Here is a 21032-nt window from a genome sequence, read left to right as displayed (position 1 = left end):
ACAACATATGGATATAACACATGCTGTTTATCCATTCATCAACTGATAGGCATTTAGGTTGTTTCCATTTTTTGGCTCTTGTGAATAATACTGCTTTAAAGTTTGTGTTTTTGTGTGGACATATATTGCATCCTGGAGTATACACCTAGGGACTGCTGGGTGATATGGAAACTCTATGTATAACATTTTGAGGTATGGCCAAACTGTTTTTCAAAGTGGCTGCACAATTTTAAATTCCTGCTAGCAATGTACAAGGATTATAATTTCTCGACATTCTTACCAACACATATTATTGTTGTAGTTGCTTTTAAAATTAGTTTTACAGTATTGTGGTTTTTACAACTTTCAAATGTCTTGTGAAAGTTTCTCAACTAATCCTGAGTTTATGCAATGTTATCAAGTCTATAGGGAAGTTAAAGATGTTGGTATACCTGGACATGTCAAAAAACAGAATAGAAACGGTTGACATGGAAATTTCTGGATGTGAAGCCCTTGAGGACCTCTTACTGTCATCCAATATGTTGCAACAGTTGCCTGACTCTATAGGTAAGAATATTCTATTGTGTCATGAATGTTTATATGAAATATATGAAACTTTCTTTTTTGGCGTAGTCTTAGTTTATCAGTAGATATAGGGAATATACTGTTAGCCTGACTGATAATAATGAATTACAAACTTCATTATTCAAAGTTCATTATTACTGGTATAATACTATTTTACCAATATCTTAAAATGAAATGGTAAATAATTGTCAAACTCAAGAAGGCTCTACTATTAAAATACATGATCCTACCAAATTGATATATTTTTCAATTCAAATCTTTTAAGTTGTAAAATGTTACTGTAAAAAGTAGATTTCTTAGATTTAGAGTAATTTGATAACCATGTATATCATCTTTTATCACCATAAAATTACAATAGCTTCTATCCACAGAGTGTTCCTATATCCTATTTTCAATACTGTTATAACACTGCTATAATCTGAAAATAACATAAAGATATAATAAATATAAAATCTCTTTGTAGTTCTATTATTTAAAAAAATGCATTTTCTTTTATATGCTGTTAAGATTCATGACAGCAGAGAATGTCTGTTAGTATTTATCAAGCACCCAATCCATTTTTGTTACAAATTTTTATATGAGTAAGGTAACTAAAGAATCTAATTTAATAATAAGTAAACTGTTTTGTGTACATATCTTACTATTATTTATGAGAGGACTTAGGAGGATAATCAGCAAATTACCTAACTTTGGGTGTTAGTTTTTAAACTCTTTGAATACAATGTGTCATATATTCTTGAACTTATTAAAGCTTCTGAAAATTAAGTTACACCTAGGTACTCTAATTAGAAGGAAGCTAGAAGATAAAGCAGTTTTCCAAATTTTTCTTCACTATTTGATTGCTTCCATTTTCATATTCCTTCAGGCTAATAGAGGATACTAGTTTTGAAAAACAGGCTAGAATTTCTTTCTGTCTAGATTTAATAACTTTTTGATTTATATAATCACATACTGTACTATAACAGTATTTTTCCAACTCATTCCATTGTAAGACTTATCTGACAGTTTTATTAGGCACTTACACATTTCCAGGCTGTTTCTCTGAAAATTCTGATTCAGTAAGTTTGTGGTAGGCCCTCTAATTTGTTTTTATTAAACATCCTAGATGAAACTTATAATTAGATAAGTTTAGAAAATACTCTTTTGGGGCGCCTGGGTGGCGCAGTCGGTTAAGCGTCCGACTTCAGCCAGGTCACGATCTCGCGGTCCATGAGTTCGAGCCCCACGTCAGGCTCTGGGCTGATGGCTCAGAGCCTGGAGCCTGTTTCCGATTCTGTGTCTCCCTCTCTCTCTGCCCCTCCCCCGTTCATGCTCTGTCTCTCTCTGTCCCAAAAATAAATAAACGTTGAAAAAAAAAATTAAAAAAAAAAAGAAAGAAAATACTCTTTTATGTTGTAGAAAGTGAGGAAGTGTAATGGTTAAAAAGAGCATCCTTTAATTAAGATGACAGTGATGATCATCTAGTCAAGATAACCACCTAGTCAAAATACATGCCTTATACTCCCACTCCAGAAACTTGGGAGTCAGGGGAGGTAACTACAAAACTATCAGGCAGGGAGGGGTGAGCATCGGTAAAGAGAAAACATTCACTTTCACAAATGAGCATGCAAATGAAAATTTTAAAGTAAAACTAATGTTATAACCACAACCAAAAACTCAAACAAATAGAAAAATTTACCCAGGAGAAACCGAAGTCACCAAGAAATGTAAAAAATGATTTTTAAGTATGTGTAGATTGTCAAATACACAAAAGTTAGGATGACATTCATAAAAATAATAACTAATAAAACAAAAATAAGAACTCTTACTAAGAATAGGTGGTTTTTAAAAAAAAATTAGAAATCCTGGAAATAAAAATGGCACATAGTAAAACAAAAGATGATATAATTATTTGTTTAAAATATCTTCCTTTAAGAAAGAAGACCAGGAAAGTAGCTTTCTGGTCTGGGGAAGACAGCATGGATAAGTGATAGAAAACATCAGATTGGACACTTGGCTGACATAAAGCCAACTAGGATAGACAGGTGATACTATGTATTTTAATACCTTAATTAAGAATCTGAACGGTTCTCAAATTAGGAAAGTAACTTTGTTATAGTAGCTTACGCCTCAGACAAGATCTTTAAACTCCATTGACCTTTCAGGGAAGATTACATTTATGCATCTGCAGAGTTGCCAGAGTCCCTGATTATACACGTACAATAGCTGACTTCCCTCCAAAAATCCCCTTCTTGATCAAGAGAAGTATCTGAGATAGGAGACTGAGAGCTGTGTCCTCAGGCCCTAAAAGAATTCATAGATTCTGATTGGGATTGATTCTGATGGGAAATTGCATCTTGTCTTCTTTATTTTGACATTATTGGGCTACCAACATTTAAAAGAACAAAAGATAAGAAATTCCATAGTACCAATAAAGGAAAATAGCAACTAAAATTAAAATCTTTACTTCCTTCACATCTATTTTAGTTCTACAGCCATGAGGTATTTGAATGGAGTGATTTACTCAACAACCCCTGCATGCTGAATCCCTTTCCTTGTCTGGTTCCAGGGAAAATGAAGGGGGTTCTTTTGCTCCTCTAGAGAGAGCTTTAATTAATTTTTTTTTTACTTTCCAAAATAATTTATCTTTTTTACTTAATGTTTAAGGACACAGACTTCACAGTCAAGTTACCTGAGTTCAAATTCTGGCTTTTCTATCTTACTAGCTTTGTGACCTTAGACCAGCTACTTAATCTCTCTGCGCTCAGTTTCTTCATCTATTAAGTGGGGCAGTAGTAGTACCTGCATCATGGGATTATTTTCAGCAATAAGTGAATTCATATATATAGAATTGCTTAGGATAGTAACTGGCACATAGTAAGTGCTTGTATTAGCTATTATAATAATATGACAATTATTATAATCTCAGATTTGATGAGCACACAGCTATTTGGTTTTTCAAAGTTTTATTACATATCTGTAACTGTCGTGTAAATATTAGCTATTTTGATAACAAATCATATTAATGTTTAAAACATTGCTGCTTATTATATATTTATATATAAGTAGCTAAAACCATAGTAAAAGGCCTCCTCTTTCTTTCTCTTCAATACTTCTTAGTTGGGAGTGTAGGATAAAGAAGTGGGGAATTAGGGAAAAACCCAAATAGAGGGAAGGAACAAGATAGAATGCCTTTGATTCCTGTAGAGTAGAAGAAAGCCCAAGAAGATATGATATAGAAATGCAGTAAAGGAATTATCTGCCCGAGGAAGTCATGAGCAATGAAGGTAAGGTTGATGCTCTATTTCTGCTCTACAGACAACCATATTCCTATAGAAGCTCCCGAATCTGTCCAAAGAGCATCCTCTTAGATAGAATATGTGAGTGACAAAGTTGCCACATCACAAATGAGTGAGATTCCTTTAAAATCACAGACATGGAACTAAGCAAAGAGACCTAACTTGCTTCCACCTTTAAAGCTGCAGAAGCTTCTATCAGCTGTCAGAGCCTCTACTCCATTCTTCGAAAAACTTTGTTGCATCAACCTTTTGGTTTTAGTCCCTAACATGCTTCAAGATTTTTTCACCACTACTTTTAGACTTAAGTACTGTCATTCTCTTAAAGGATACCTTGCAACCTGGCTTCATGTTGTTTGCACAGCCATTTGTGACCCAGCTCAAAACTTCTTATGACCCAGTCAAGTGATGTGGAGACTGTCAACCACCTTCCAGCTGCATTGGTGGGCAGGTGCAGTCGTTTGATTAGGGCTACCAAGTCATAAAAAATTTAGCTGTAATTCATCGTCCCCTGTTTTCTTTTCACAGTTGATGAACAAGCTTAGGAGTTCTTTCATATTTCCAAGGTTGACATTTTTTACATACACACTAGAGAAGCTGAAGTGATTCACTCACCCTTTAAACATAGATAAATATGGCAGTGGGTGTGCAAACTTCAGAGACAAATTACCCCAGTGAGAATTGTCTTTCCCAGGTGCTGCTATCTTCAGCAGTGTATCCTGGGGGCACAAGCTGATGTATTAAGTTTTGATATTTTGTAGATATTTTCTCACAGCAGTTTGACAGTGAGACCCTTTCTCTTCACTAGAGATTCTGAGTGCTTCTACAGAATATGTAACTGAGGGTACTGCAATTTTAAGTGTAATAATTGGTTTTTACTTCATATATTCTGACTTTATGCTTTTAAGGAATCCTCAGAATATTTGAGGTGGATGGGCATGATCTACAGTGATGCTTTTCAAAGCACATTCATCAAACACTAGCTGAACAAGACCCTGCACATTTACACACATTCTGCAATAACTTTGGAGAGTCACATTGCTACATTAACATATTAAAAGCTCCTAGGAAAACTTCATTTAAGAAATATGTTTAATGTTGTTTAATTTAGTAATTCCCAAACACATTTTACCATGGAACCTACCATATCCATCAAAACTAGTTTTCTGCAAAACAAGTAGCCTACAGCTTATATGCATATTTCTAATGTAAAACAAAAATTAACCATGCTTTGCCCTTGGACTTTGGCTATTTAAGCCATATTGATACCAGAGATTAAATTATGGCTGGGTAAAGGAAGCTGTACTTCAATTCCTCTGGGGCTATTACTCCTTAGAACCCTGGGAATAGAGTAGGCAGTAAGGGTATGGAAGGCATAAATCTGACAGTGAAATATAAATAGTTGAAACTTCAATTCTTGGCCACTTCTACTCGGTATATTAAAATTGCAAGTTTGTGTACTTTCTGCTGATCCAAGTTCAAGGATTTATGGTAACAAAAAGAGTATGAGGTCATATGTTGTAATTTTCCAAGTCCATAATTATAATCACTGCATCACAATACCTCAGTGCCCATTTGTTGATCATTAGGCTTAATTCAGATTTGTTTTTAATTTGTATCACAAATAAAAAATGTTATTTTTTAGTGCTTACGAATTAATTATACATTAAATCACGGCTGGCTTAAAATTTTTCATCTGGTCCATTTGCAGCAAAATAGATAAGGGAAATGTGGTAGTATTGCTGTCAACTTAAGTTTCTATGGAGCCCTACATTTTGTTTATTTGTCTCCTTTGATGTACTTGAACTCCCACTGATGTAGGTAAAGTTTTTGCAACTGGACAGTCAAAACTAGAGCACATGCAAATTTGTAGGTTTATTTGTAGGTTTATATGAACAGAGTGCAGCCTATTGGCATGACAAATATTCCTCACAAGTGATTCCTTTTCTTTCATATTGTATTTTCTGTTAGAGATCTGTTCTTATGTATTAATAAAACTTCTTCTCTGTTTTAGGTCTTTTGAAAAAACTAACTACTCTCAAAGTAGATGACAATCAACTTACAATACTACCCAATACAATCGGAAAGTAAGTGCCAAAGTTTCATACCAGTCAGCCCCTCTAAGCCAGAAACAAAACGATGTTAGATTTTTTACTTCAAAACATTTTCTACTATCTTAATTTACTTTTATATCTGAACATTGCATTGACATTTAACTATATAATATCACAAGAAATAACTATGACTTTTTCTTAAGCAAAGGGATTACCTAGATCTTCAATTATGTTATTGCCTATAATTTCCCAGATACTATTAGCTTGATGTTTTTGACTGAGTAGAAGGTCTAAATTCACTTGGATATGTCTTACAAAATCAAATAAATTTGTATAAACTCTGTAGTCTATATTACCATTACACTATAAATGATTTATATATTATATTAGTAATTGTTTTATAGCAATAGTGCCATATAATAGTACTGTAAAGGTTACTTATAATAATATAATAAAGTTATATTACCAATTGATATTTATAGAAGTTCAATGTATTTTTAAAAGCTAAAGAGATAGACACCTGTTTAACATGCATTTTTTAAATGGCATATGCCAATTTTATTATTTCAATGCTAGCATTAAATATCAAATGCTAATGGGTGATGGGTATTAAGGAAGGCACTTGTGTTGAGCACTGGGTGTTGTAAGTAAGTGATGAATCACTAAAATCTAGAACAATATTCTACCTCAGGAGTAGAATTTAGTGACTCATCACTTAGATTTTAAATAAAAAATTGAAAGAAAATATAAAGAAAGAAAAAATAAATATGAAATACTAAATAATCAAATGGAAGTGCAGAGCTTGTTCAATTGAATTTTTATAGTTTGTAGTAAATTATATTGCATTTCTCTTAAATTTTTATTACAAATTTTAATGTGGTTATTCTTGAATTTTTTAATTCAGTTTTTATTTCAATTCTAGTATAGTTGACATACAGTGCTATATTCGTTTCAGGTGTACAATATAGTGATTCAGCAATTCCATACATCTCCCAGCAATCATCACACAAATGCGCTCTTTAAATCCCCATCACCTATTTCAGCCATCTCCCCACCCTTCTACCCTCTGGTTACCATCAGTATGTTCTCTATAGTTAAGCACCTGGTTCTTAGTTTCTCTCTCTCTCTCTCTGTCTCTCTCTCTTTTTTCCTTTGCTTGCTTTTTTCTTCTTGCTTCTTAAATTCCACTCAAGCGAAATCATATGGTATTTGTCTTTTTCTGACTTAATTTCATCTAGCATTATACTCTCTATTAGCTTGCATTTTTGAAAGTTTCAAGATGATGACCTCATAATTGCCTTTTAAGGATAAAATATATTCCATTTATTTGAGAGCAATCTCTTCCTAATTTTATGTTGCCATTAACATTTGGTTCACGATTCTTTAAGAAATATGTATTGTTATCAATGTTTCACTGAAAATGGTTTTGTTTATAACTTGTGTGAAGTGAGGAATTGATAGACCCTCTTCATTCTAAAATTATGTAAGTTCATTGTATAGGAATCTTGCCTCACACATCAGTATGAAGAATTACAGAAATCCATAATTTAACAGATTTGGGTATATTTGGGGAGTGAGGGAAGAGTGGCCATTTTTTAAAGTGAGATTTGGGGCACCTGGGTGGCTCAGTCAGTTAAGCATCTGACTTCAGTTCAGGTCATGAACTCATTGCTTGTAAGTTCAAGCCCTACATCAGGCTCTGTGCTGACAACTCAAAGCCTAGAGCCTGCTCCGGCCTGTCTCTCCCTCTCTCTCTGCCCCTCCCCTGTTTGATCTCTCTCTCTTAAAAAACTAAACATTAATTTTTTTAAGTAATATTTAATGTGTGTAATTGACATGTAATAAACTGCACATATTTAAAATCTACAATATGATAGGTTTTGAAATAGATCAAAAGCCATGAAACCATCACCACAATCAAGATGATAAACATATTCTTCAATCCCAAACGTTTCTTTTCCCCTTTTCTCTCTCTCTCCCCTCCTCACCCCAAGTTGGCAAGTAACCACTGATATGGAAAATGGATATGGAAAATCCAAGAGTAGAACAATTTGACTAAATTCAAATACCAATATCCAAACTTTAGAAAGTAGTGAAAATTTCAGCTATTTTTAAAAATCTCATCTATTTTTAATATTTTAATGTTAATACCATGCAATATATTTCTCTCTGCGTTTATTCACAATGTCTCCAATATAGAGAGAAATTAACTTTCCTTTGGGGTACACAAAAGTAATCATCTTTATCAGCCTGATGCTTTAAAAAAAAAAAAACAACTCTTCCTATATAATTATATTCTTAGGCACTAATTTTCTTCTTTAGGTCAATACTCAGGAGAAACTGAATTCAAATCTATTTATGCCTACCAAGATCATGCTTGATATTTTACCACTCATGTTCACATAATTTTATATAAATATATAAATTAATTACCCTAGCTCTGTGAAGACAAATTAAAAAGGGTGGATAATCTAAAAATACACAAAGAAAAGTTGCTTTTTTAGTATGCAACTTTTGGTGTAAATTTGGTGTGAATTCGGATGCTAGATTAGCTGTGAATTTGGATGCTAGGTTATTTCCATACTTAGTCTTCTTTTAAGCATTTTTATTTTTAAAAATTAATAATTATTTGCCTTTGAAGGTATGAAAAAATATTCATCAAAGATAAATGGGCCTATTTAACTCAGAAGTTGATTACTGGTTTAGAGGGATAAAGGTTAAGAATTTTATCATAGAAGCTCATTTTTTTTTTAGTTATTTTAAGTGTCATTATCTTAATTTGATTATTGTTTCAAGGAAAATAAAAGGAAAGTATTAGAGACATGGACTGAAAAAAAAAAGGTGAAAAAACAAACAAACAAAAAGAAGCCACTGGGAAGTGTGTGGGAAATCTCTATAGCTTCTATTCACTTTTGCTGTGAACCTAAGACATAGTCTTCAACAAAAAAGAGAATGACTGACAAACTGGTTATTTAAACTTGGGTTTTTGCCAGACATTTTGTCAAAAATGAACAAAGTGAGCTCATCACTTCAAGGAAAACAACTGACAGAATTTGTGACTGACAATAAAATTTGAGCAGTCAAGCAAAAATTGGAATTTTGGAAAATTCCTATCTGCCACTGTGAGCTTGACAGCTTCCCAATACTTATAGGCTTTTCTGATAAGACTAGTATGATATAAATTAACATAATTTGTTGATAGTGTATTATGAAATGTGTCAACATCTGGAAAACCTGTGCAACTCAGTGAAGCAACGCTTTCCAAATAACCAACGCATGAGTTACAAGATCAGGCATGAGTAAAAGACCCATTCAAAATGCAGAATAGGCCAGTTGATTTTAATGTATTGGTATGAAGAATAAGAAAAGTTAATTGATATAGTTTCAGATTCTACATTGCAGTTATCCCCTAAAAAACAGCCACTTGGCGAGTTTTGGTGTAGTATCAAAGAATAATCACAATTATCCAAAAAGACTATTGAAATACTCCTCCCTTTTCCAACTACGCATGTGTGTGAGGCTGGATGTTTTTATGCACAATTCAGTCAAAACAATATATCACAACAAATTGAATACATAAGCAGATAGGAGAATATAATATCATCTATTAAACCCAACATTGAAGAGATTTGCAAAAATAAAAACAATGTTACCTTTTTCACTAAATGTTTTTGTTTAGAAAAATATCATTACTTTGAATAAAAATATGTTATTTATCTTAACATGTTATAGGTTTATTATTATTTTACATAATAATTATTTTTAAAATTCTTGTTTTAATTTATTATATAGTAGATACCAATAGATATAAAAAACATAAATGCAAGTTTTTAGGGTTATCAATAATTTTTAAGACTATAAAGACCAACAAGTTTGAAGGTATCTGTTTTATATCACATCATGGTTTGTATAGTAAAATTACAAGACCATTTTCTAACTTATATTCTCACTTCAATGTAGCACTTGCATATATATAATTTAAATTTGCATGTATGGCAAAAAATATATTATATATCTAAAATTGTATAATATACTTTAATAAGCAATCTGTATGAAGTAAAAATAATAACAATAGCAATAATAATAATAGTTTTATTTTTCTTAGGGAATTCAGAATTGATACATCAGAGGTTCAGTGCAAAGGCTAGAGGTGAAATTTGATTATGATGTTATTTAATGGCATCCCAGATCATATGCAAAAAGTGTTTTGTGAAAAGAATAGTCGGCAGTTTATTATTAAACATTCTACCTAGAACTCTCCAAAATCCTGGAAATGTTATGACCAGCTGTAGTGTTAATCTCATTCTACACTTAGAGTGTTTCAATATGTTAGACTTATCTTTGTTCATTTTTATTTTTATTTTAGAGAGGGAGAAAGCATGCTAGTGGGGGAAAGGGCACACGAAGAGAGAGTGAGAATCTCAAGCAGGCTCCATGCTCAGTGCGGGTGGACCTGACATGGGGCTCAGTCCCACGACCCTGGGATCACGACCTGAACTGAAATCGAGAGTTGGACACTCAGCCAACTGAGCCACCTAAGTGCTCCTCTTTGGTCATTTTTAATAGTCCAACTAGTAAAAAGTGCTGGAAGAATTAATTTTTCAACATTTTTCACAGTTGAAAAAGATTCCATGACTTTTGTGTGAAATGACTTGTAAAATTGATTATTTTTGTTGTCCAACATTAAATTGTACCTAGGAGTTCCAGCCACTCGAAGAGTCAAATATACATTGAAAATAATAATAAATAACTTTTTTTTTACTCACATGGCACCAGATACCATGTTTTGTGCTTTACCCCAATTCTTATTTAGTTAAAGTCCCCATTAACACCATTCTATGTATATTATTATCTTCCCATCAACAGTTAGAGACTGAGGCTGAGAGAAGTCAATAGATTTCATAGCTAAGCTGTCAATTGACCTATGATGCCTCTTAATACTATATATGATAATTGTATCCTACATTTCATAGTATTTGGTAATTTAATGGGTAGAGGCAAATGGGTAATTTAATGGTAATGGGTAATTTAATGGGTAGAGGTAATTTAATGCTGTAGAGGCAAAGGATTTTCCATAGTAAGAAAAACTGCATACTAAGCCCTCTCTTTCTTAGCTCCATTGTCTTGGTCAAAAGTCATAAAAAGTTGGGGTGCCTTGGTGGCTCAGTTGGCTGAGCTTCCAACTTTGGCTCAGGTCATGATCTCACAGTTTGTGGGTTTGAGCTCCGTGTCAGGCTCTGTGCTGACAGTTCAGAGCCTGGAGCCTGCTTCAGATTGTGTGTCTCCTCTCTCTGCCCTTCCCCCATTTGTGTGCTCTCTCTCTCTCTCTCTCTCTCTCTCTCTCAAAAATCAATAAACATTTTTAACAATTAAAAAAAAGCAATAAAAACTCAAAAATGTGAATGGAAATTTTAAAGTGTCATTCCCTCACAGTGTATGGTCAAACAAATATTTCTGGACTAGAAACCAGACAATCTATGTAACTTAGCAAAGCTGAGTAAGACCTTTCTTCTTGATGGGCCTCAGATTCCTAAGGGATAGTGCAAGGAGCACTGCCTGTGGAGTCAAACATCATGGATGTGAATATTGGCTATGCCACTTACTGTGTGAACTTAGACAAGTTATGTAACCTTTCTGTGGCTTAGTTTCCTCACTTATAATTTCTACCTGCATCTAAAATTCTCTAGTTCTTTGATCCCGATGTTTAGCTTATATGATATCAATACCCCAGATAGTAAATTCCAGTAGTCTATTTACTATACTGTTATCACAAGAAAATAAGTGAGCTTTATTCTAGGTACCTGAACACTAAAAACATTCTTCCTTCTGTTTTCCTGTTTCATAGACGGATACATAAGAAACTAGAAATGTACACCAGTTTGGGGAGGAGAATGCGGGAGCTGGTGAATAGAGAAAAATAAGGAGACTTGATTTTATCAAATACTCTGTAGTTCTTGACTTTTCCATTATGTAATGTTATTCTAGTCAAAAAATTAAAGACAGGGGCACCTGGGTAGTTCAGTCAGTTGAGCATCTGACTTCAGTTCAGGTCATGATCTCATGGTCTGTGAATTTGTTCCCCACATCGGGCTCTGTGCTGACAGCTCAGAGCCTGGAGCCTGTTTAAGATTCCGTGTCTCTCTCTCTCTGCCCCTCCCCCACTCTTGCTCTCTCTCTGTCTCAAAAATAAATAAATGTTAAAAAAATTTTTTTTAATTAAAGACAAAACACACACACACATGCACACTTCACTGGATGAAACTGAAATCCATTTACATAAATATTCAACTTTTTACATGGTCTAAACTGGTGGTTTTCAACATGTGGTTGTCTGATCAGCAGCATCAGCTTCAACTGGGAATTTGTTAGAAATGCACATTCTGAGACAAACCCAGGTCTACTGAATGAGAAACTTTGGGTGTTGCGCCCTCAATCTCTGTGTAAACAAGACCTTTAGGGGATTATGATATGCTAAAGTTTGAGAACAACTATCTAGATTCAGTTTACAGTTATCAGCTATCTTTTCAAACCTGAATCTGTTGTGCCTGCATCAGAATTACCTGAAGTGCCAGTTTAAAATGAAGCTGCCTTAGAGAGGAAGTTTACCATAGTGTTGATAGCTTTGGTTCTGGAGCAAGACCTTCTGGGTTCAAAACCAGGCTCTTTGATTCCTTATTGGGCAACAAAGCCTTAGATTCCTCCTTATAAATAGAAATCATAATAATAATGCCTACCTCATAAGAATGTTGTGAGGATTAAATGTATTAATAAATAGAAAGTGCACATATTCAATAAATGTTTTCAAAAAATAGTTTGATAAAGTAAAAAATTACTGACTTATTTAATTTGCATTTCCGGGTTTTGGATTCAAGAAATACGTTTACTGTTTTTACAGCTTAATTCTTATTTCTTCTGCCCACCCAGACTGCTACAGCTTCCTCTTCTAAATCAAAAGCTCTAGTACACCTACAAAGTAGACCAGCATTTTCTGAATTATATTACTCAAAACAGTTATTATTGGGAATTTTAATAGGTATGACACAAAGATAAGTTTCATGGACAGATAAGTTTTGGGAAATATATATATAAGGTAGAGAACATTCTTAACTTGTGATATTTTTTCATTTGTTATATAAGTTCTTTATTTATCTTTTGTATCATGATTTAAACTTTTCCATTATTTTGCCACGTCCTACCAACTGGAATATAGGCTCCTTAAGGTCTGAGATCATGTTTTGAGAATATTTAATCTCCTTCATTGTACCTAAGCAGTATGGCAGAGGGGCATGTTTGCAAGCCTTGGAACTAGACAGATTCCAATCCTGGCTTCTCCACTGATTAAACTAATTGACCTTGGACATGTCACTTCACATCTCAGAACTGCAATTGTTTCATCTGAGAAATGGAAATAATAATTCATCTCAGAGGTTGTTGTGAGACATCTCAGACGTTGTTAGATAGCCTTCAATAAATTATAATAGGCTTTAATAGTAATAATCAAAAAGACATTTATTTACTGCTGTTTATGTTCTTTTGTGTGATGATTAATAACATGATAACATCAAGTTTTTAGAAAAATGTTTTATACTGATTTGCAAGTATAATAATATATTGTCTTAGTCTTCTCAGGCTACCATAATAAAATATCACAGACTAGGTGGCTTAAACAACATAAATTTATGTATCACAGTTCTGGAGGCTGGGAAGTCCAGAATCAAAGTGTTGGCAAGATAGGTTTCATTTTGAGGTCTCCTCTTTTGGCTTACAAGCAGCTACCGTCTTTCAGTGTGCTCACACAACCTTTTCTTTGTGATGCACAAAAAGAAAAACAGAGAAAGAGGGAGAGAGGCTGGTTCTCTAGCATCTCTTCTTATAAGGGCACCGATCCCATTATGAGGGCCCCATCCTCAAAGACATCATCTAACTCTGATTTACTTCCCAAAGGCTCACATATAAACACTCACACTGGAGGTTAAGACTTTAAAATATGAATTGGGAAGTGGGACAAAAACATTCAGTCCATGACATACATATTTGAACTTATAAAATATACTCTCAAGAAAAGCAGTGTTTTAGGGGTGCCTGGGTGGCTCAGTCAGTTAAGCGTCCAACTTCCACTCAGGTCATGGTCTTGCCGCTCATGGGTTTGAGCTCTGCATGGCCTCTATGCTGACAGCTCAGAGCCTGGAGCCTGCTTCCGATTCTGTGTCTCCCTCTCTTTCTGCCCCGCCCTATTCGCACTCTGTTTCTCTCTCTCTCAAAAAATAAAGAAAAACATTAAAAAAGAAAAGAAAAGAAAAGAAGAAAAGAAAAGAAAAGCAGTGTTTGAAATTATTCTATGCTTTTTAGCAGAGTCCTCAGAGATAAGCTTTTAGAATCATAGTATTTGGTTGAAAAGTCTAAGGAGCTAGAGAGAGAAATTTAAGACACAAAAGAAAAAGATTATAATCTATTTCCTGAAGTGGTCGAGTTATCCTTACAGAAAAAATAAAAGTTATTGAGAAAAGTACAGAGAAATGATCAAATGGAATTTCATTTATGATTGTATAAGATTCCAGTTAAGGGACAAAACCAGCAATGATTTCCATTTAAGAGCCATTGTCCTCTACTGCCTAGTTTCTCCTTCACTCTCTGTCCCAATATTTTAGGATTGTGACCATTTATGGGCTGTCGCCAAATTCTAAATGCAGCATAAATGAAATGTTTCTACTTTTTTGTTGGTTAAAAAATCTTTCAGTATCCTATCTTGAAGCATATAGAATCTTTTTTTTTTTAGTTTATTTATGTATTATATTGAGAGAAAGAGAGCGTACATGCAAGCAGAGGAAGGGTAGAAAAAGAGAGAAATCCTAAGCAGGCTCTGTGCTGTCAGAATTGAGCCCGACAGGGGCTCAATCCCATGAACCACAAAATCATGACCTGAGCCAAAATCGAGTCAGACACTTAACCAACTCAGCCATCCAAGCAACACATATAGAATCTTTTTTTAGTGGTCTTCTTCAATGGCAAAGCTATTTTCTACTCATGGGTTATAGATACATTCACTTAAAACAATACTTTTAAATAGAATTTTACATTTGGGTGGTACTTTTCTCCTATAATTAAAAAAAAATTATAGATTTTCTTTTCAGTCAACTTAATTAACTTCCTAAAGGGTCCAAAGGAAGGGAAAGATCAGTGATTACTTTGGAAAAATGGGAAAATTGGATCAAATGAAAAGTATATTATCTTGATAATGATGGTAACTGTTCAAAATCAGTTAACATAGATGTTTCACGGGTAAAATCTCTAAATGATTGACTACTCCTAACAAATGCTGTTTCCACCACAGTTTGACTGATTTCATCTTAGACTGTAGGATTTAGTATAAAAACTGGGTGAGTTTCATTTAATAAACACCATAGAAAAGAATTAGTTTCATTTCTGTTAATTTCTTGCATTATTTAGAAGTAGCACAAGTGACTTACCAAATATTAATGAGAAAATTAAGGGTAGAGTCTAAAACTTGATTCTTGGCCTAAATTAAATGAAATTTATTTTACAACATATGAAAATAAGGATAATGGCAAAAGTTACTTAGCATTCACTATGTGCCCATTCTAAATGTTCTCCAAACAAGTTTTATATCTCTCCCTTTAGTTATTACAGATATACCTCATTTTATTGCACTTCGCAGATACTGCATTTTTTACAAATTGAAGGTTTGCATTAAGCAACACTATCAGTGCCATTTTTCCAACATCATTTACTCATGTCATGTCTCTGTGTCACATTTTGGCAATTATCACCGTAATTCAAACTTTTTCATTATTATTATATTTGTTTTGGTGATTGATCTGTGATCAGTGATCTTTGATGTTACTATTGTGATTGTTTGGGGGCACCATGAACTGCACTCATGCAAGATGGTGAACTTCATTGGTAAATGTCGTTTGTGTTCTAAATTGCCTATCAACCAGGCATTCCCCCATCAACCTCCCTCTCTTCAGCCTTGTCTATTTGCTGAGAAAGAATAATATTGAAAATAGACCAATTACTAACCTTACAGCAGCCTCTAAGTGTTCAAGTGAAAGAAAGAGTTGCAACACTCACACTTTAAATCAAAAGCTAGAAATGATTTAGCTTAGTGAGGAAGTCATGTCAAAATCCAAGATAAGCTTAAATCTAGGCCTCTGGTGCCAAACAGACAAGCTGTGAATGCACAGGAAAAGTTCTTCAAGGAAATTAAGACTGCTATTCCAGTGAACACACAAATAATAAGAAAAACAAGACGGTCTTGTTGCTGATATGGAGAAAGTTTTATGGTCTGGACAGAAGATCAAACCAGCCCCAATATTCCCTGCCCCAACAATGCCTAATCCAGAGCAAGAATCTCTTCCAATTCTTTGAAGGCTGAGAGAGGTGAGGAGGCTGCAGAAGAAAACTCTGAAGCTAGCAGAGGTTGGTATAGGAAGCTTAAGGAAAGAAGTTGTTTCCATAAGATAAAAGTGCCAGGTGAAGCAGCAATTGCTGAGGTACAGGCTGCAGCACATTATCCAGAAGATCTAACCATAATAATTCCTGAAAGTAGCAACACTAAACAATAGATTTGCAATGTAGATGAAACAGCCACCGATTGGAAGAAGATATCATCTAGGACTTTAATAGCTAGAGAGAAGAAGTTAATGTATGGCTTTGGAGTTTCAAAACACAGTCTGTTTTGAAAGGCCAATGCCTTTCAAGAGGCTAATGCCTTTCAAGAAGCTAATGCAGCTGGTGATTTTAAGTGAGATGCCAATGCTCATTTACCATTCCAAAAATCTTAGGGCCCTTAAGAGTTTCACTAAATCTCCTCTGCCTGTGCTCTATAAATGGAACAACAAACCTGGATGACAGGACATCTATTTACAAAATGATTTACTGAATATTTTAAGTCCACTGTTGAGACCTACTGTTCAGAAAAAAAGATTCCTTTCAAAATATTACTGTTCATTGAAAATGCACCTATCATTCAGGAGCTCTGATGGAGATGTAGAATGAGACTGATGTTGTACACAACATCCATTCTGCAGTCCATGGATCCAAGTCATTTTCACTTCCAAGTCTTATCATTTAAGAAATATAATTTGAATTGGGGCACCTGGGTGGCTCAGTCAGTTAAAAGTCTGACTTTTGACTTCCACTCAGGTCATGATCTCATGGTTCATGGACTCGAGCCCCACATCAGGCTCTCCGTGAGCCTGCTTGGGATTCTTTCTCTCTCTCCCTCTCTCTCTCTCTCCCACTCCCTGCTGGCTCTCTCTCTCTCTCTCTCTCTCTCTTAAAATAAATAAATAAACTTTTAAAAAAGATATAATTTGTAAGGCTATAACTGCATAGATAGTGATGCCTTAAATGGATCTGGGAAAAGTAAATTGAAAGCCTCCTAGAAAGGATACATTCTTCTAGATGTCATGAAGAACATTCATAATCCATGGGAAGAGGTCAAAATATTAAGATTAAAGGAAAATTGGAAGAAGTTGATTCCAACCCTCATGGATGACTTTGAGGGGTTCAAGACTTCAGTGCAGGACATACCTGCAGATGGGGTGGAAACAACAGGAGAACTGGAATTAGAAGTGGGGCCTGAAGATGTGACTGAATTTCTACAATCTCATGATGAAACATTAATGGATGGGGAGTTTCTTCTTATGGATGAGCAAAGATGGTGGTTTCCTGAGATGGAATCTACTCCTGGTGAAGATGCTATGAAGATTGTTGAAATGACAACACAGGACTTAGGATATTACATAAACTTAATTGATAAAGCACCAGCAGGGTTTGAGAAGATTGACTCCTGTTTTGAAAGAAGTTCTACTGTATGCAAAATGGTATCAAACAACATCACATCACAGAGCATTGTTCATGAAAGGAAGAGTCGATTGATATGGCAGACTTCACTGTTGTCTTATTTTAAGAAATTTTATGAAAACCTTCAGCAACCACCACCCTGATCAGTTAGCTGCCATCAACATCAAGGCAGGAGCCTCCACCAGCAAAAGGATTACAACTCTCTGAAAGCTCAGATGATGGTTAGCGTTTTTTAGCAAAAAAACATTTTTAATTATGGTATGTATATTTTTTATACCTAATGCTATTATACACTTAATAGACTATAGTATAATGTAAACATAACTTTTACATGCACCAATATATAATAGGAAAACCAAAATATTCATTTGACTCACTTTATTGCGACATTCACTTTATTTTGACAGTCTGGAACCAAACCCACAATATCTCCATGTTATGCCTATATATCCATTTCTACTAAATCTTTGCAAATACAGTTTAATTTAATTTAATTAATTTAATTTCTTTCATATCACCTTAAATTTGTCTAGCTCCCATGCCTTACTAATCAATTTCAGGTAGTTTTACATTTTGTCTACTAGAAGGTTTTGTTTATATGAAAAAACTCATTTTAAAAACTGAATTACCACAGGATAACTTTTACGTATTTCAAAAACATTGTTCAAGATTTTTTTTAGGGTGCTCTCCATCTTGGCCATTTTAATGGAGTGCCATATCTATACCAGGGGCTTAGCATACATTTAGTCCTCTTTGAAACTCTATATAGTAAGCATTATCAACCAATTTTATAGATGAGAAAACAGGAAGTAATAGTAGACAAAATTACTCAGCTATTAAGTGGCCACTCTAGAATTAGAACCCATGCCTGTCTGAATATTTTCTACTGAATTACATTATTTCTAATGAGTGAAAACTGAACAAGGAAAGTGAAGCTCAAACCTGTTTATTTTTATGTTTTTTACCATCTACATTAATAGAAGATTTAATAGTATCTAATGGTTTCTAGTGGTCCTGAATGATGTTAAAGTGAAATTATAGATTATCTACATAATATATTCACAGTCTTATCATTTAGCTAGGTACTTGAAGGTTAATGTTACAGTAATAACTTCCCAGCCAAAACTAGTCCATGAAAACCAAACTAGAGAAAAACAGAGAGGGTAATTTTAGAAAATGAAGTCAATACCATTATTGTTTAATTTCAAGCATTACTACCTTCAGTAGCATACTTCAGTAGTAGTAGTCATGTGTGAACTAAGGCAAAGCTTTACAGAACGCAACTCTTGTAATAGTTATGGAGATTTTATCTTTTATGAGTATGTCTGTTGTGTGTGTGTGTGTGTGTGTGTGTGTGTGTGTGTGTGTGTTTAAGTGTAACTCTGGGAATATTTGTAAGAGCTTTATTTATTTAAAGCTTTACAACAAACCCAGTGTGTGGCCCTAGGACTAGGGGCGTTTACATCACCTATGAGCTTGTTACAAATGCAGAATCTGGGCTCATCCCAACCACTGAATCTGAATCTGCATTTTAATAAGTTTGGCTGGTGATTCATAGGCACACTGAAGTTTGGGAAGCACTACTTTACACTTTCCTTGCTGTTGATTTTTCCTTTTAGTGTGTCCAATTATAGACTATAGATAACAATTCTAAAAAAAGGGAACTTTTGGTCTTTCTCTTGCAAAAACTATAACGAATGTGTTTTTTACTAAGATATAACTGATATAACATTACATTAGTTTCAGGTGTACAACATAATGACTCAATATTTGTATATATTGTGAAATGGCCACCACAAAGTTTAGTTAATAGTCATCACCAAACATAGTTACAAACAATTTTTTTCTTGTGATGAGAACTTTTAAGATCTATTTTCTTAACAACCTTAAAATATGCAATACCGTGCTGTTAACTATAGTCACCAGGCTGTACATTATATCCCCATGAAGTATTTTGGAAGTTTGTACCTTTTGACCACACTCATTCATTTCTCCCATCCCTTACCCTCATTTCTGGCCAGCACCAATCTGTTCTCCGAATCTATGGGCTCAGTTTTGTTTTGTTTTAGGTTCCACATATAAGTGAGATAAGACATTATTTGTCTTTTTCTAGTGACCTATTTCACTTATTTTGATCTATCTTTTGAAAGCCAGTGATAATCTGAGTAAATGTGATATAACTCTTTTCAAAGAGGATCCTATATTAGAATACCTTAAGTGATTTCTAACAAGATAACTATCAGCAAAGTCAGCTGGAATGTTATGAGTTTAAATCTTTTAAATGTCAGAAATCATTGAAGAGTGTGTGTTTTGCACCACTAGCTTTCTCTCTAACCCAGAGATGTAAAATATTTCGACTATAAATTATTAATTCAGTACAGCCCTTAGTGCAGTCAAATGTTGTCTTTTTAATGCAGGAAGTTCTCACCTTGCACAGTAGCGGAGGATTGTGGAAATGGCCATGGAAGCTGAAACCATGCAACGGTCTTAATAATCAATGAGGGAAAACCATGATAGTACTGCCTGAGGTCTTTAAAACCTTTTTCAGAACATTAAATACTGTTACGGTTGGTTATAATTGTATAGGGAAATGGAAAAATAGTAAAAGTAATATTTATCTTGTTTGCTGTCTTTGCAAACAGTAGGAACATCAAGAATTAAAGTGATATTTTTTGTAAAAAAAAGTTATCAAGATTAGTTTGAACATCACTTGCCTTTTCATCATGTAAATTATAGCTCACAGTGAATGTCTTTTCTATGCATCAGTGAAGTGACGTTTTAAGCTTGAATTGTCTTCCAAACTTCTGTCCTTTGTGCTTTTGTGTCATGAAACCTCTCTGAGAGTTCCTTTACTGTGAAGTTTATTACCAGCATGGCTTCCTCTAGGATGTCTTCATCCTTTTCATTACAACCACTTTCCTTTTATGTCAATGAGTTTACCAAGTTCCTCTGGCAGCATATTTACAGTACCTTGAATAGTGACAGGCATTATCCCCACAGTCCGCTATTTCTTATTGTTTTTTTAAGTTTATTTATTTATTTTGAGAGAAAAAAAGAGAGAGAGAAAAATCCAGAGCATGGGAGGGGCAGAGAGTGAGAGAGAAAGACTCCCAAGTAGGCTCCGCACTGCCAGCACAGAGCCCGAAGTGGGGCTCAAACTCACAAACCTGTGAAATCATGACCTGAGCCAAAATCAAGAGTTGGATGCTTAACAGACTGAGCCACCCAGGTGACCCTCTTTCTTCTACAACTCCAGTTATGTTTGATTCAAGTCCTCCAAGGTTGTTCGCACATTGTGTTAAAAGTTCCT

At 34.3% G+C, this 21032-nt stretch overlaps 1 protein-coding gene across 2 annotated transcripts in view; it reads left to right on the top strand.

Moving 5' to 3' along the window:
* LRRC7 (leucine rich repeat containing 7) overlaps nucleotides 1-21032 on the top strand; it is a 446889-nt gene that overhangs the window by 304118 nt on the left and 121739 nt on the right. For both annotated transcript variants that reach the window (XM_047871231.1, XM_047871230.1), the window contains exons 9-10: nucleotides 402-546; nucleotides 5854-5926. In XM_047871231.1, the coding sequence (XP_047727187.1) occupies nucleotides 402-546; nucleotides 5854-5926 (218 nt within the window). The remainder of the gene's footprint in view (nucleotides 1-401; nucleotides 547-5853; nucleotides 5927-21032) is intronic.

The sequence above is a fragment of the Prionailurus viverrinus genome, chromosome C1 (assembly GCF_022837055.1).
Source record: "Prionailurus viverrinus isolate Anna chromosome C1, UM_Priviv_1.0, whole genome shotgun sequence".
NCBI lineage: Eukaryota > Metazoa > Chordata > Mammalia > Carnivora > Felidae > Prionailurus > Prionailurus viverrinus.
This window is presented reverse-complemented; position numbering and strand designations above follow the sequence as displayed.